Source organism: Camelus dromedarius, chromosome 4 (assembly GCF_036321535.1).
Source record: "Camelus dromedarius isolate mCamDro1 chromosome 4, mCamDro1.pat, whole genome shotgun sequence".
Classification (NCBI taxonomy): domain Eukaryota; kingdom Metazoa; phylum Chordata; class Mammalia; order Artiodactyla; family Camelidae; genus Camelus; species Camelus dromedarius.
The window spans coordinates 89,961,937-89,979,731 of NC_087439.1; the positions used below are offsets into that span (position 1 = coordinate 89,961,937).

At 35.5% G+C, this 17,795-nt stretch overlaps 1 protein-coding gene across 15 annotated transcripts in view; it reads right to left on the reverse strand.

Annotated features, from left to right (window-relative positions):
- Window positions 1–17,795, reverse strand: part of TRIP12 (thyroid hormone receptor interactor 12) — a 131,173-nt gene that overhangs the window by 35,966 nt on the left and 77,412 nt on the right. For 6 of the 15 annotated variants that reach the window (XM_031452338.2, XM_031452336.2, XM_031452332.2 and 3 more), the window contains 10 exons: window positions 12,463–12,611; window positions 9,936–9,971; window positions 9,759–9,854; window positions 8,782–8,874; window positions 8,427–8,588; window positions 6,314–6,382; window positions 6,053–6,218; window positions 3,574–3,691; window positions 3,297–3,456; window positions 1,118–1,271 (listed from right to left, as the gene is read on the reverse strand). In XM_031452338.2, the coding sequence (XP_031308198.1) occupies window positions 1,118–1,271; window positions 3,297–3,456; window positions 3,574–3,691; window positions 6,053–6,218; window positions 6,314–6,382; window positions 8,427–8,588; window positions 8,782–8,874; window positions 9,759–9,854; window positions 9,936–9,971; window positions 12,463–12,611 (1,203 nt within the window). The remainder of the gene's footprint in view (window positions 1–1,117; window positions 1,272–3,296; window positions 3,457–3,573; window positions 3,692–6,052; window positions 6,219–6,313; window positions 6,383–8,426; window positions 8,589–8,781; window positions 8,875–9,758; window positions 9,855–9,935; window positions 9,972–12,462; window positions 12,612–17,795) is intronic. The other 9 variants (XM_031452340.2, XM_031452337.2, XM_031452333.2 and 6 more) reach the window with 3 other exon arrangements.

Sequence of the window (17,795 nt, forward strand, 5' to 3'; positions counted from 1 at the left end):
GGTAACTGATGAAAAGCACTAGATCAGGGGTTGGCAATGAATGGTCTGAAGGCCTACTCCAGCCCCGCACCTACTTCTGTAAATAAATTTTACTGGAACACAACCACATACATTTGTTTACATACTGCATATGGCTGTTTGGGGGCTATACAGCAGTGCTGAATACACAGACTGCATGGCCTGCAAAGCTTAAAATATTTACCATCCGGCCCTTTTCTGAAAAAGTGCTGGCCCTTGCACTCTAAACTAGTACAAAAGAAACAAACTAAATCCCTCAGGAAAGGAACAAACAACAGAAACTTGGGGCGAAAAATCACAATCACCTGTTTTTCATTAGTTAAGAGAATTTTGGTAGGAAAGTTTAAAATAAAAGGTTGGAAAGAACTAATCTGATGGGGTGTGAGTGGATCCAAAGGCAGAATGGGGATAAAAGGATCAGATTCAAAAACTGCATGGGCTGCAGAGAACAGGTGGCTGCCAGAGCAGAGAGGGGTGGGGAGAGGAGAAAAATAGGTGAGAGAGATTAAGTCGTAGAGTAAATGAGTCACAGGGACAAAACGTACAGTGTGGGGAATACAGTCAGTAACTATGTAATACCTTTGGTGACAGATCATAAGTAGACTTAACCATGGTGATCATTTTGAAATGTACAGAAATGCTCAATCACTATGTTGTATTATAGGAGCTTACATGCGAAAGTTCTAATAAAAAAATAGTTTTCTATTTCTTTAATTTTGTATCTGTATGAGATGATGGATATCCACTAAACTTATGTGATAATCATTTCATGAGGTACGTAAGGTAAATCATTATGCTACACACCTTAAACTTACATAGTGCTGTGTCAGTTATATCCCAATAAAACTGGAAGGGAAAAAAAAACGCACGGGACAATTCTGACTGAAGTCCAGTACACTGCAAATCACTCAAGTAGAAAAATCATAAGGAAGATACCAGTTAAGCAGTATTTGCTCATTTCTCTATTAAAGCATTAAAAACAATTACTACTATGTAACTGCCTTAAGCCTAATGAAAACACTTGATAAAACAATTATTTTTATTGCAAATATAACTTACAAGACAGCACAGGACTACTTTTAACTCAAAAGGTACTTACTAGTGTTAGTATTGGCTAAGGGGTTAGGTTTTCTCTGAATGGCACGTGCTGTTCCCGTGTCCTCATTGATTTGCTGCATAGAATTAAAATCAATAGTATAAACTCGTCCCAGAGTGGACAAGCTTATCTCATCCTCACCGACCTGATGGGCTGCCTGAGAGCAAAGAGAGAGAAACCTTGAATATAAACATGGAGAAATTTATTAACTTAAGACACAGTGGGGACCCTCCATAAATGCTAACTTACTTATTTATTTCATCAGATTTTAGATAGTGAAGTAATAAAATAAGGAAATTTTAATAGTGTGAGTGTGGCAAAACTCATTTATTCAACATACCCTTTTAAATTACACACAAATATATACCACAGGACCCATCGGGTCCCCAGAGACAAATACAGGTAAAATCCTGATGAGAGATCCAGTCATGGAGAATCACTGACATGAAGGAAACATTACTTGTGTTAAGAAGGTCTTTAAGACATTGCTGATAGAAAAAAATGTGTTATCCACAAATCTTAGCATCTAATTCTTAGGTTAGTGATATTTACATCATGGATTCCTAGCAACCCAACAAAACCCTCTTTTAAACAAGATGATTCTATAAAACTATCCTTAGGTAAACAAAAAAGACTTTACATTTAAATGATGCTCTAAGACTGAAAGGGACACAAATGGAATTAAAGAAAGTAATCCCTAGGGGTGGCATGCATCACACAGTACATATCTCAAACAAGACAGCGTGAGTAACACTGTTTGCTTGATTTTAGACAGCCTAAAAAAGTGACAAAATAATCATTCTTATAATAGTCCAATCTATGAAACTCCTTGGTTGAATGAAAAGGAAATACAGAATCATAAACTAATAGTGAAAATGCAATTATCAGGAAAATGCTAAAAAGAAGGTGGCTGAGTGTTAGAGAATGCGACCTGCTTACACACTAAGGCTGATGAAGCACAGACAACCAGTCAGTTCACTTCCTCATAACACCTGGCTCTGAATTTAGAGCTCTTATTTTCGTAAGAACTTCTGATCTTGTAACTTAAGTCAGTGGTTTCAAAGTTTTTCAAAAATCCATTTTTAGAAGCTAACTAGTAGAAGGTACCTTAAAGAAAAATGTCTATTTAACTGTAACGTTCAAAAAGTCCTAATAGCAGGTGAGGGGTGGGAAGAGATAGACTGGGATTTCAAAATTGTAGAATAGATAGACAAGATTATACTGCATAGCACAGAGAAATATATACAAGATCTTATGGTAGCTCACAGAGAAAGGAATGTGACAATGAATATATATATGTTCATGTGTAATTGAAATATTGTGCTCTACACTGGAATTTGACACATTGTAAAATGATTATAAATCAATAAAAAAAATTAATCTCATACACGGAAACATTAGTAAATGATGCATGGCATCTCAAATAATGCAGTTACCAACACTTCCTAAACCAGGGCAAATATTTTCCTGACCTGAGAAAATTTTGAAATATTTCAGTGCAAAAACTTTAATATGGAAGTATGGAAATAAGAATAAAATCACACATAAAACCTTCACAGAAAAATCAAGGTCAGTATTTTGGTGTATTTCTTTCCTTTGTTATCACTCCTCTTTTCTTTTGCCAAGTTCCCAAAAGATTCATGTAATTTTGAATACTGTGTTTTCATTCTTGTTATATCATATTTTAAACCATTAAAATTTACCCTATAAGGTCTGGATTATATACAAGGCTACGTATGTATCACAATTTACTTAACCTTTCACCTAGAGCTAGATATTTTAAATTGTTGCCATATTTATGCTCTTAAAAATATTCAGAAGCAGCTATTTGTATGTGATCTTTGCTTTGGAGAGATTTCTTCTTAGGAGACAGAAAGGACTTTTAGACACGTATAGCCTAACTCCTCCCAAGTTTCCTTTCAGAAATGAGGAAACTCTGGAACAAAGAACTTAAATTACTTGCTCCAAGTCAATCAGGTAGTGAGCAGCAGAAGCAGGACTAGAACATCATGTTTTCTGACCTGAACAGAAATGAGGACCTTGTTCTCAGGAGACAAAATGAGAGAATCTTGAGTTAATTCAAAACTGAGCACAGTTAAGTCCACATGTCCACCTCCCCACTCCAGCCCGACACCCACTCTCCACCAAAGTAAGACCTATTTAAACGGTACGAGGAAACTACTACCTCAATGATCCGGCTGTCGATCCTGTTATAGGGATGCCAGAGGCCCCGGTCGTCGCGCCACTGCCATATCGCACCATCTGTGTTCTGCGCGTTTCCCTTCTTCAGCATGGTGTCAACTGCAAAAATGCCTTCTTTTGGTAAACATGGCATAAGTTCACTGAAAACAAAAAGTGCAATTATTTTAATAAGTTGCTTCCAGCGCTATCCGTGAATACCAGGTCTCTACAGTGAAAATACTCTCGTGTAAACTAGGTATTAGTAGCGCAATCTTTACCAAATCAGAGATGTCAGTTCATACAGTTCTTGAGGACTTCGGGGAACGAGGTCAATCTGTTCCTGACAACTTCCATTGGAGGCACCACACAGGAGGAAGTGAAGTGTTTCTGCAATGTCTGTAAAACCAACAGCAAAAAGCAAAAGCCTATGAAACTAGTCATAGTACCATATTCAGAAAGCAATCATTCCCTAGGGGGAAAGCAATCAGAATTATTTTCTTACACAGCAATATATCATAGAAATTAAAGCAAAAAATCCAAATGAGTTGTAATAAAAACCTTAAAAAAGGTATTAAGATTTTTAACAATTTCTTTATGAGAATTTCAGTTTGAGTCCTAACCTTCTAGTCAGACAGCTAATCACAAATCCACTGCAGAGACTTTCAGGATTTTATATTACTTTCCTTGAGGAGCAGGGTGCTTTGCACAAAAGTACACTAAACATACATTTTAGCCTCAATTCAAGTATATTTGTGTATCTGCCTTCGATTCAAACATACAGATAACTTGTGACCAAAAGGATAAATACAACAATTAAAAGCATCTAAATCTTACCATACTGTGATCAGAAAAGACTTTACCTTACATGACATTAAGCATACCAAGTAAATACAAAAATCATTAAAATATCCCCTACCACAAGCTTCCTCCCAGAAGACATCAGTTTATGGAAGAATTTGCATGAAAACCAGTCTAATGTATTGACATATGAGTGGAGGAAGCTCCTGGCCTCCAAAGGTTTTAGTCAGTCCAATAGCTACAACCTAAAGGTAGGGTTGTGGCTCTGCTGGCTGTGACATACGTTTCTATAAAATACTATACGTAAGCAAAATACACATAAGCATTTCACCAAAATGTTTTGCCAGTAATCAGCAAGTTTTCTTGTCAAAGAAGGTATTCACCGTTGATCTGGGCAGAGGGCTGTGGATAGTTAAATCTTTGCCTCGTTGAAATTTCACAAATAGTGATTAAAATTTTTAAAAAGTTCTTAAAAAAGTCATTTTGCCAATTTTTCCAGGAAATGTGAATACATGGCAATGGTGCATTACAGGGATTCATTAACCTTTTTTTCCCCCCTAGGAGATCAGAAGATGACAACAAAATGGAAAGAACCAGAGAGCTTTGTGTTTCCTTTGTGTTATTATAGCAGAAAAAAAAAAGTCTAGTAGCCTCTATGTGATGAATGTGTGAAAAACTTCCTAGGATATACAAAAGAAGTGAAAATACTCATAATATTAAAGAAAAAATTCCAAAACGTTAAAACCAACAAAAGTCAAGACAGCAATTTCCCAAACCAGGATGTAGGAAAATGCTGTGCCACACGGTAACAAGAGCTGATCTGTGTTCAAACTTCAGGAAATGGTAATGCAGGCAAAACTCACGGGGCTCCAAGGGATTTTAATAAGCAAATTGCATTGGGCCTACTCAAAAAAAAAAAAAAAAAAAAAAAAGGAGAGAGTTAAACCTTTTCCAAACTTGTCTAGGCAGAGAGTACTTTGCTCATGGCACAAGCAAACAGCATTCTCTGGAATACCAAATTTGGGAATGACTCAACGCTTTAAGAGGAATCTCTTCAATAAATCACCTCAGCAACACTAGTTTTCTACAAAATTCTGTGCCATCTGCTAAAATTCACAAGTAACGCAACTGAATATAAAACTGATTCGCCCGCCACAAAAAGTACTATTATACTTATTATTCTATCTGATGCAGTGGGACCAAAGGCTAGGTTGTCAGTGAATCTCATCACTGACTCCCAAGGTAACATCCTCGGAGATTAGAATTATGGATATGAAATTACCCACAATTACAGGTGTTTCACACAAAAGTGACCAATACTCTACTAGCAGTAATTACAACATACAGATGCTTTCTGAAGCCCGCTATCTTCTCACATTAACTTGGGAACTCAAAGGCCTGAGAGAATAACGGACAGATGCAATAGCAGTGCAATGGCACTTTGCACCCTGCACACTGGGAGGGCTTAGAAATACTGCAACAGCCAAAATCGGAGACATTCGTCAGTGTAAGTAAGTTCCGACATCTTGAGGGAAGAAAAGAACCTGGAATCAGATAAAACTGCTGGAAAACCTAACATGGGTAGAAAGAACTACCTATTAGCAGAAGAGAAGCAGTTACTGGTAACCTGAAGCTCAGAATTCTCCTAATGAAGCATCATTACTTAATTGGTAATGCATAGAAAGCAGTGATCTTGGGTCTGTGGTCCTATAACCACAAAGGGTAAACTTTTAATATACTACATACTCTAAAATTTTTCTGTAGGAAGCATTTCTACATTGTCGCAACACAAATTTATTACACATTAACATTTTTCTTCCTTTTACTATTCAGCGCCTATGACATTAGCAATTCCCTCTGCTTGCTTAAGTTGACTTTACATATTAATGGAGATTAAAACACACATGCACACACAAGCTGCTTTTCCTACTTAAAAGAGAATAATAAAATAGCACTTACTTTGCTTCATTAGTTGAACAGCTAAAGTTGGACAATTGGAACACATCAGAGAAAACATGCGAACCACCATTATAAACATCCCAGAACTTAAAATTGGTGGAGTCACTACCAATAGTTGTTGAACATTCGTAAGCAGATCTTTGGAGGCAACCTGCTGGAGTAAATTCTTCACAAACAGGAAAAAAAAAAAACCATACTGTTACATCATGAGTCAACAATTTAACAACTTCATGAAAATGCCAACAAAGACTAAATGCTTACCTCCTCATGTTGGAAGTTGTCCACTAGACGTGCAAAACAAAGGCAAGTGCTTTCTACTGACTTTTTGTCCTATTTTTTTTTGTAAAAGAAAATAAAGTTTGTTAACAAAAAACATTTTCACTGCCATACATCACTCCCTTATCTTCTTTCCTAAACCCAAATTCTTTAAAAGCGCAGTGATCCTAAGCAAGCAATCAGTAATGTCATGATTTCAAAGCAAAGAGGATCAACTGAGAGAACCTCTCTCCTCCATTAAGTCCCCAATGGATAAAAGCAAACATACAGGAAAAAAGGAACAACTTTTGTCATTGCATAATTTCAATACAAAAACAAAAACTATAATAAAGAAAAAATAAGCATCCTACCATCCTAAAAAGCAAAACGTCTAAAACACGCATACTAAAAAGTTGTAAATCGTTAAGTATGTGTATGAGCCAGAGGTTTGCTGATAATACAAACTAGGCATATGTTTGCTACATTCACTATGAAAACAATTGAAAGTACTATTAGAGTGGTCTCACTGAGAAATCATTTGGAGTAACTCTCATAAAAACAGAAAGAACAACTTAATGGTTTAAGTATTTTGACGGACTTTGTTTTTTCCTAATTGATAAATGGGTTTTAGATGTAAAAACTAGACTAGCTTGTGTAAAAATGAGAGTAATTCTGGTATCATAAGCCCTACACCTCCGCTGTCACTACTTAAGTGTAGTAAGAATTCTATAGTAACAGAGCCAACTATTTAACTTCTCTGATTCTCATGTCCTAAGTAAGGTGCTGACCTCACAGCTAAGTAGAGAACATAGTTCTAGTCCCAATAAAGCCTGCTACGTTTTTTAAAATGAACAATGAATGGCACTACTTGTGTGCTGATCATCTTAGAAGCAAAATACTTCAGTGATTCAATAATCAGTATTATTTGATCTATCTTCTGTAAATCCCTCGTTTAACAAAGGCACACCTCGTTTTATGGTGCTTCACTTTAGTGTACTTTTCAGATACTGCGTTTTGTTGTTGTTGCTTTGCTTTTTTACAGACTGAAGGTTTGGGGCAACCTTGCACCAAGCAAGTCTATAGGCGCCATTGCCTTTGCTCACTTCATGTCTCTGCATCACATTTTGGTAATTCTCAAAATATTTCAAACTCTCCCCCTCCACCAGCAAAAAGACTACAATTCACTGAAGGATCAGATGCTGGTTAGCCTTTTTTAGCAATGAAGAAGTATTTTTTAATTAAGGTATGTACATTTTTTTTAGGCATAACGTTACTGCACACTTAATAGACTACAGTATAGTATAAAAATAATTTTCATATGCACTGGGAAACCAAAACATTCTTATCATTCACTTTATTGTGATATTTCACTTTATTGCAGTGGTCGGAACCGAACCCACAGAACCTCTTGAGGTATGCCTGTATATTTTATTTACCTAATTTTCCCCAAGAAGATTTTAAGCACACTTGGTAAAGGACATGATTTAAAAGCCAGATTTTTAAATATCTCTTAAGCAGTAACAACACTCTGAAACATTACAAGAAAATCCTATTTCTCTACAAACTTGAAGCTTACCTCACAATCTGTCCTCACTAGAGGCTCCCGTAAGCCCTGCCTCACACCGCGTCACCAGGCCCACTGGTTCCATCTCCCGAACAACTGCTCCTGCTCTTCTCCAACCCCAGCAGCTACAGTCTGCATTTTTCATTTCATTTCTGTCTGGGACACAGTCTCATCTCTTTTCTGATCTTAACCCACATCCTTCTAGTTTTGTCTGCCTAACCCAGTATCTTTCAGGAAAGGGTGATCTTTCCAAAAGGAAGTTCTAACTATATCACACAGTAAACATTCGGTGTTTCTGAAATAATAAATTTACCCCTTAAAGTCAAAATAGGTGAAGATATCAAGTACATAAAATAGTGTTCACTTGGGTAAATCCACCAAAATTTTATCAAATAACCTAATATAGCACATGACTAGGTAATAGTTGAAAAAACATAGATCAAAACATTTCCAATTTAAATAGACAGTTGCAAGATTTAAGATTCCACTTGAAATTGGCATTTTAAAAATGTAATAAAAATGTTCTACGGCACATAAAATAGGTTTATATTTTACCTGATGGGTTAGCCTTTGGGTAAGTAATGGGAGGGAATCTGCCACAAAATGAAATTCATCCGGCGTGATACTCTGGCAGCAATTGGCTGCAATTGCTAGTGCGTTTCTTTGGGCATTTATGCTGAAGAACTCTAGATACAGCAAGCAGTCTGCCAAACCACCCTAAAATACAGGAAACTGTTAAAGTGAAGAAATACCCTTTTTCAGAAATTAAAAAATATTAAGCCTATGAAAGTCTAGCACATGACTCTGGAACAGTATGTAACTTACAGAGGCTGGAACCTAGGAGCTAATCTAAATGTGGATCTAAAATCCAACAGTATATGAAACATAGCCCTTCAGCAACAACACTTACCGCCTGTAGAATGGCTTTACTGTGTCTACGCGATAACATCTCCAAGGCCGTCAAGGCCTGCTCAGCCACATCAATACACTGAATAACTTGCAGCTGGGAACATATAAATAGGAAACATAAGCTTATCATTCAAGTTCTTTTATCATTGCTTATCTCCAACATAAATAAACACATTTTCTACCATTTCCATCAATCTATGCTGCCTAACCTTAAACCCACCATAGGAAACCAGTGACTTGTGAGCTTAGGCTGTAACATATAGCCAATACAGTTTCCTTCCAACTACTTTGTTTTAAAATATTCAAAAGTATGTTTTACAGAGAGAATAAACTAAATTCAATTACATAACTTTAAATCTTCATATTTAAAATAAATGATTTGGTTTATATAACTAATTTTAAAAATCAAGTTTTAAACTTTATACCATATTCCAATGTTATCAGATAATGCAAATTTTATTGTGCATTTAAAAGAAAAAGGTCTTTAACACAGACAAAAACACAACCTAGCACAGACCATATGAAAAAATTTCCTTTCTCCACTGACTCACTTTATGACCTTGAGCAAGGCACTTTGTCTCAGCCTTCTCAGCTATACAATGAGGGTTTAAATAGCTATCAACCTCATTGGGATGTTTTCTAGAAATAATGAGATTATTTTTATTTTTAATCAAGTGCTCTAAGCTCTTCGCTGAAAGATTTTATACTAACATAGTAATTGCTATTATTAAAAATTATAAAGCTGGGTTGATTTTACAAATGCTTTATTAGCATCAACTTTTTAAACTACATCCCTGCTAAACATGAAACATTTCCTGGAATCTTGGCAAAAAAATATAGTTAGATAATGGACGCTAAAAAATGTGTTTTAACGTGGCCTTACAATTTGATATACTACTTTAGAATTCAACAGTCAAGAGTTCTCAACTTGATTCCCCTATGCCTGCTTTTGAACAAGCTGAGCAAAATTAGGATTACCTTCTCTAAAAAGACAGGAATTGCATCCACTACAACAGCAGATGATCGAGGAAGTGCTTCCATCATGTACGTTAAGGCTCGACAAGCATGGTTCATCTAGAAAAGAAGCCATCTTTACTCAAAAAAAACTCAAAATTTAAATTTGGAGCGTTTTTTAAAAATATAGCACATACTTACAATATCAAAATTATGCTCCATCTGCAGTAATGTTATCTGTTATAAAAAAGATTATAACAAAGTATTAAAAGCTATCTGTATCTTAGAAGTCTGACAAGTACTTCTTCCATTTCCTCTACTCCCCTCTTCAGAAGCCCATTAACATGTCATTAAGGGCTTAGCAAGTGTCAATGAACATTTAATACATAAATAAACAGACCAGCAATGCAGTGACATTTGTTAAATTAACAACTATGAGTACAGATTAAAGACCACAGCTTAGAAATTCTTGTTAATCGGCTGCTCTAAATTGTGGTAAGCACCATTTAACTCAGCTGTAAAATACACAGTCGTCTAGGATTTAAACACAATATTGATCACGTTAGGAACTAACGCACTAATTAAAATTCAAATTAATGTAATTATTCTACAGATGCATGAGTTAGTCTAAGTGATTCCACATTACTTTCTCCTGAGGAAAAGATCTTAAGCAGATTTCAATCATGTTTTTCAAAGAGGAGGATGAAAGAACTACTAGGCATATACTCTCCATCTTCCTGGAGCAGCCAAAGTTGCCAAAGAAATGTCCTACTTGGGGAAGCAGACAATCATTCACTGTCTTCTAATTCAATGGAAAAATCTTAATGCACTGAATTTAAGCTGTAAAGTACCCTTCAATTAAATATATGACTATAATAACAAACATCAGATATTCTAAGATAATACTAATTTACTATCAATGTCTTCTCAGCTCTGAATTATGCTGGGTAAAGTATATCTACACACCAGAGGTCCTGATAACTGTGTGAAACACACACGCGAGAGTGTACACTGTCTCAAATTACTCACAGTCACTTAAAACATCTACTCTAAATTAAAAGGAGTTGTTATGTTAACAGAAAAAGTAATAAATTCCCCAATTCTTCAGGTGGAATGATCTTTGTAAGCCCACATTTGGCAAGGACTGCTGTAAACAGGTTCTTCACCAAAAATGACTATTTATGGTATATGGTGATTGATGGATATATATTCATAATACTCAACTGTGATGAAAGATAAATCCGGACAACTCATTAACACTCATTATTAATAGCACGAGCCGACTTGTGTAGGTCCCGTAAGTACTTAAATCTAATCAACAACCATCCAAAGTATGTAAATTAGATTATGTGTTAACATTTCTGCCTAGATTCAACAGCTCCTTTAACTAATAAACACTGCATTTTAACAGAGACAGTATATAGTAAACCTAGTTCTCCATTACTATTTATTTTTAAATGAACAACAACAAACAAACAAGGAAGTTCAATTCAGGTCACAAAAGCCAGCTATTGAAGAAAATGATAATTTGGGCATGAATATTAACATAGGCAAAATGCCAAGCTACAAAGGCGAATACTGCTTTCATGAAACATTCAGAAATTAACATGCAAGCCTTTAGAGTGGAACTGCTAAGACTTAAGAGCTAGCTTTTGTTACTGGGAGGAGGTCTGCACGGCAGAAGGTAAAGAAACTGCTCCTTCCTGTAACATTCCCTGTCAGTACGGAGCCAGCCAACAAATAAGAACAGGCAGAATAAAGACGATGTCATCTTGTCTTTGACTGGTCCTCAGTCAGCTCTCTCCTTACACTCCAATCTCTCTGTAATCCAATAAAGCGATCAAATGAGGTAAACTGATATTCCAATGACAATTTCATTTTTGTGAACTTTACTGGATGTGTAAACAAAGACTTAAATAATATTTATTTAAACTTCCAAGGTAAAATATGGTATGAATGTACCCATGACGCATGTTAGTCTTTTGTTATTATTTCATTCAGACTTAATTTTAATCTTAAATTATAGCCAATTTCTTTCATCTCACACTGGGAAAATTACTAAGCCACTACTTAAAAGATATATTATGCTCCAGGGCCTACATTGGTAATGGCAATTCCTCTTCCTATTGCTTTCACATTAAAAAGCTTAAGCGATTAAGACGTTAATAAATTCTAAATATCAACTCATAACTGTGTTGCAAAACCGTTAAAAGATTTTTTAAAACTGTTTTTTTTTTTGGCGAGTATTGTTTTGTTTCTTTTGTTTTGCCTAACATAAAACCTTTTTGGCTGGAAGGATCCATGCAGTATTCTAGCCAGAACTGCTCTGCCGTGCACACGACTATCAAGCCTGCAACTTTCGTGGCCCACAAAGACAACCCACAATAGAGCTGCCTCTATCGTCCCATGTGAAAAAGAAAAAGCATGTGTTTTGGCATAGTATATTACCTGATGGGGGTAACAACTTAAAATTTAAAACCAGTCATTTAAGTATCAAAGATAATGTAAGTAGTCATTCATCAAGAAATGGTTTAGAAATTTTACTAATTCATCATTAACAGTCACTCAAAATCTCTATAAGCACGAAATAAAAGCACTAATTAAGCCACACTTGACTATCTCTTGGTCCTGTCATATTTTAAAATTCCCAATGACAATAATCATACTTTTAGTAAAAATATGGGCATCATTCAGAAGAGATAAAATGAGGGGAAAACTCTTATCTTACCAAAGCTGGAACGACACTCTTGACTGGAAACCCTCCCAGTGTCTCCTCATTTCCCATGACCAATAATTGACACATTTCAATAACTGCCTGGAGTTGCTGACTTTCATCACTTGCTTGTAGTCCTTGCAGAAGCTGCTGGGCCTTAGAACCTTCACAAGGGGAAAAAAAACCCATTATTTTTAACCATGTAAGAAAATTTTTACTAGGTATTCAGTGTGACTTTACATGGTAATTGGCTGCTTGTCTTCTTTGGATCCCAATTAAAGGCCAGATCTATTCCAAAGTTAAGACAGGCTGCTGACAATTCAAGACAGAATTAAATTAGTTGGATTTACTTTGCCTTAAAATGATATCACAGTTATTTATATATTTTTTGTTTTTTAAATCTTTATCTTTTTAAATGAGCCAAATTGATTGGTTTTTAACAGCTAAAACAAAAAATAATATCCCTAAGACTACTATGAACTGCTACCTTGAACACATACCTGCTTTTAAAAACATGTATATCTAGAGAGCAAAAAAGCCTTCTGCAACAATAAAAGCCTTTTAAACAATGATGCCCAGACGTCAAAGGAAATGCTATATCCCTCTAAATACCTCCATCAGAATAAATGAAATCCAAGTAACAGTGAAAAGGCAAGGAACCTCCCAGGAATCCAAAGACCGCACTTTGAAAACCACCATCACAGATCAGGGTTGGTAGGAAAACATTTTCTATGAAGAGCCGGATAGTAAATGTTTTGGGCTCTGCAACTACTGGACCCTGGCCCTGTGGCACAAATGCAGACACAGGCAATATGTGAACTGAGCAAGGCTGTATTTCAATCCAACTTTATTTATAGACACTGAAATTCGAATTTCATTTAACTTTCACACCACAAAATATTAACTTTTAAAACTTTTTCAGCCATTTAAAAATGTAAAAATCGTTTTCAGTTCATAGGCTGTATCAAAACAAGCAGGAGACCAAATTTGGTCCTTGGGACCAAATTTTTGTAGTTTGCCAACTGCTGATACAGAGGTAAAGAGAAGCTGTGGCACTTCACGGAGTCACAGGAGGCGGATATGTTCAACTGAATTGGCCCCACCGGACACTTGCTGAGTTCTGGAGCTGTGAAGAGGGCTGGGTTTGACTCAGAGGTTTTGGTAAGACAGAATAAAAACTCCTGTGGTCTGATGGTGCTCAGAAGACAAAGTCCCCAGAGAGGGAGGAGGCCCACCTCAAACACACAGCCAGTGCCCCACCCCCAAGACATCTGTCACATTTTGAAGCTGCATAATGAAGTCTAAATAGACAGAGACTTGCAAGGTTCTCAATCATTAAAAACCCCGGGAGGTCACAACAGAGAAATGGATGAGCCAGAGGTGAAATGAGTCATATAAAAATTGTAATTCAGTCAAAGCAAGCTAAAGCCCTGACTAGAGCAAAGTGATCTGCTCCTGACCCTTGTGTGTTTAACATGGAAAAAGAGGAAACCCTCACTGGAAGAAAGCATCATTTGGGGTCTTTCAGTTCATATAATCAATTACCAGACATATGAAGAAGCAGAAGAATATGTGACTAATAATCAAAAGGGAAAAAAAAACAACAGCAGAAGCAGACTAACACCACTAGAATTATAAGTGTTCAATGACTATGATTAATAAATTGAAAATATAAGCAAAGGTGGACAAAATGGTAAGAACATAAAGAAATTCAACAGAAAATTGGAATCTTATTATTTAAAAAAATCAAATAACTACCTAGAACTGGGAAACATCATATCTGAAATTTTAAACTCATTGAGAGTTTTAACCAAAGACTGAAGAAAATAGCAGAAAAAAGAATTAGTGAATCTGAAAAATGATTAATAAAAAGTTTTCAAACTGAGCAAAAGGAAAAATTCTGGGAAAAACAAAAATAAAATAGAGCTAGAGAGACACAGTAGATGAAGTCCAAAGTATGAACATGTATGAGCTTGATATTCCCAGAAGGAAAGGAAGGAAGAATATTCAAAGAGATAATGAGATAAGAGAAACAATATACGATGAGATAATGGCCAGCAATTTTCTAAAACTGATGAAAGGAATCAACTCATAGATACAAAGGCTTGGTGAAACCTGAGCAAAATAAAAACGAAAAAAAAAAAGTCACTATATACGTCTAATAGTCAAACTATTAAAAATTCATAAAATTTGAAAAAGCAAATTTTAAAAGAAGCCATAGAAGAAAAGCATTGCCTTGAAAGGGTAACAGTAAGATTTTTAAACATAAACTATGGAAACCAGAAGACATTACCAAGTGCTAGCATGGGATTTTACACCTGAGGTAAATCTCTTTTAAAAATTAAGGCAAATCAAGGATTTCTCAAACAAAAGCATAGAGGAGTCGTTAAAGCAATCACTTACTATATGAAAAAAAGTTCTTCAGGCTGAAGGGGAACAATCCTGATAGAAGAAAGAACTGCAGCAAGGAATTAAGAGCATTGGAAATGGCACCTAAGTGGGCAAACATAAAGGAATATGGATGTTCTAAAATAACAATTGTCTTACTGTGTTTATAACATATGTATAAGGAAAACAAATTAAAACAACGGCATAAAGGATGGCAAGAAAAAAAGCTAAATTGCTGTAAGGTGCTTGCACTGTTTGGGTATGATAAAAGTATTATCATAAGGTAGACTATAATAAGCCAAGGATCTGCATTATAATCTCTAGGGTAAACAGCCCCCACCCCCAAAAAAGAAGTATAGAAGGATATATAACTAAAAAGTTAGCAGAAGGAAAAAAAAAATGACATCATACTGTTGTTATTCGTGACTGGTGGAAATAAAAATGGTACATCTCCCAAACAGGCTGATTTACAACATCTACCAAGATGTATGCATTTATCCTTTACAAAGCAGTCCCCCTTTGAGAAATCTATCCTCTAGGAAAATTAGGAAACCTGTATTTCACTGCAACACGACCAACACTGGAAATAACCCAAATGTCCAACAGAGGACTGGCTAAATAAACTGTACATCCACACAATGCAGCACAATGGCGGCTTTACAAAAGGGAAGGGGAATCTCCTCTCTCTCTATACATATGTATCTGTGTGTGTCTGCGCGCGCGTAGCAGCTATGGAGAGTAAACACCAAAATATAATGTAAAAAGCAAGGAAAGTATGTAGTTTTTACTACTCTTATCTAAGGACAGTGTCTGTGAAGCAGATAATATGGATTTGTTTTTGTTTCCTTGAGTAAGTAACAAAAGAACAGATCATAAAATTAACAAAGGTTATTTGTGTTGAGGAGGAAATAGGCTAAAGGGATAGAAAAAGAATGTAAGACTTTTAAAAATACACCTTACAGATTTGACTTCAGGAACCATACAAATATTACACATTTATAAAAGCAAAATTACATTTTAAAATCAACCCCTAAAAATTAAGAGCAAGATAAAACAAATGAGCCAAACTAACTTGGCAGTATGAACAAGAAGAATATTTCAAATGACTGAAATATAAAAATCTGACCACAAAGTGAGATATATCCCAAGAACAAAAAAAGAACTGTTACAAAATTAAAACTTTCTCAATACTACTATTTTTGGTGTTAAGCTGGAATTTTGTACTGTAGGATAAAGCAAATAAATGACTATGTTATAATCATTGAACTGAAACTTTTGGCATGGGAGAAAGATACAAGATAAATAAAACCTCTGCAGCCCAGAATCTGAATTGGCAGTGTCACTATGAGCTCATTATTTTTATCTTAAAAGATTATTAAATACAATTATTTCCTAGGTGTGTCCATTAAAGTGCTTAATAACAATGATCAGCCCAGTAGCAAATACACCAGTGGTCCAGACTGTGGACTCTCAATACCATTTTATAAAGAAACCAGAGCTGAAGCAATGCCTGATTGATTTTGCCAGGGGGTGGGGGTGGGAAGGATGCTGTTGAGCTTGACTGTCAGAAAGCAAAGAAGGTAGCAAAAACTACTGAGATCACATCAGAAAGATTCAGAGATTGCCTGCTAAAAGATCAGATGACGAGTGGGCACTTTAACCATCACCGAAAGTCAATGAACTGTCTAAAAACACATCTCAAATCCGCCTGACAATAATACTTAAAAAAACAATAATAGCACTTTGAAGAATGCAAAACCAACTATTTTGAAAACTGGTTAAAAAAAAAAAAAGGATAGGAAATATTTTCCCTCTACCAACTATTCTACAGGGTAACCTAATGCAAGGGAGAGATATTCTTCACATATTTCAACTAAATTACTTCTTTTACCCTAATAAATGAAGGATGATCGTTAGATATGGAACATTATCATTTGCAATCTCTGTTTTCAAGGCACGGAGTTTCAATGGCTTAAGAGGGGATCGGACTTTGAGTGCTTCCTAATATTAGAAAACAGTACCACTTTTGCATAGTGTTTCCCCAATAGAGGCAAAAAAATAAAGAATCAAACTTGAATCTGAAAAAGCCTCTAGATCCAACTACCAGCTTACAAGAAATTTACTTATGACGTTTGAGACAATGGAAAATTTGACACTGACTGGGTATCTATTAATAAGGAATTACTGGTTTACCTTTCAGATATAATAATAGTAATGTGTGTGCGTGTGTTTTGTTTTGTTTTGTTTGGGGTGGGGGGACTAGGTTTATTTACATATTTAGTTACTTTAATGGAGGTAGTGGGCACTGAACCCAGGATCTTCTGCATGCCATGTGTGTGTGTGTGTTATAAAACATTATCTTGAGTACGTGATGAGATGTTTATAGACAAAATTATGTAATGTCTGGGATTCGTTTCAAACTAATATGAGGAGGGATGTTGGTGAGCATAAAAACAAAGACTGGCCATGAAGCAAGCATTGGTGAAGCTGGGGCATGGGCATGGGCATGGGGCTGTGTGACACTGTTTCCTACTCTTGTTGCAGTCTATGGTTTATATTAATTTCATGTGCAATACTCAAGACTTAATAGACCTGCAACAATTTTTCTTCCCAGCCTTCTCTCCAGAAATAAATGATGTGGTTAAAAATAAATGAAATCAAATCTCTCTTAAAACACACACATACTCACGTTAACTGATGATAAGGTATAGATTATGTTTTGATCCTGATTCAAATAAAGTTTTTAAATGGATTTATGAGAGGACTGGAACAGTTGAACTCTGAACAGATACTTAATAATAAATATTTGCTTAATATAACCAGAATAATTTGTAACTATAAAAATAAGAACATAAACATTTTTAGAAAGTATTGTGGTTATGTTCTTATTTTTATAGTTACAAATTCAAATATATGCAGATGGAACTGATTAAAAATAATCTCGGGGTGGGGAGAACAAC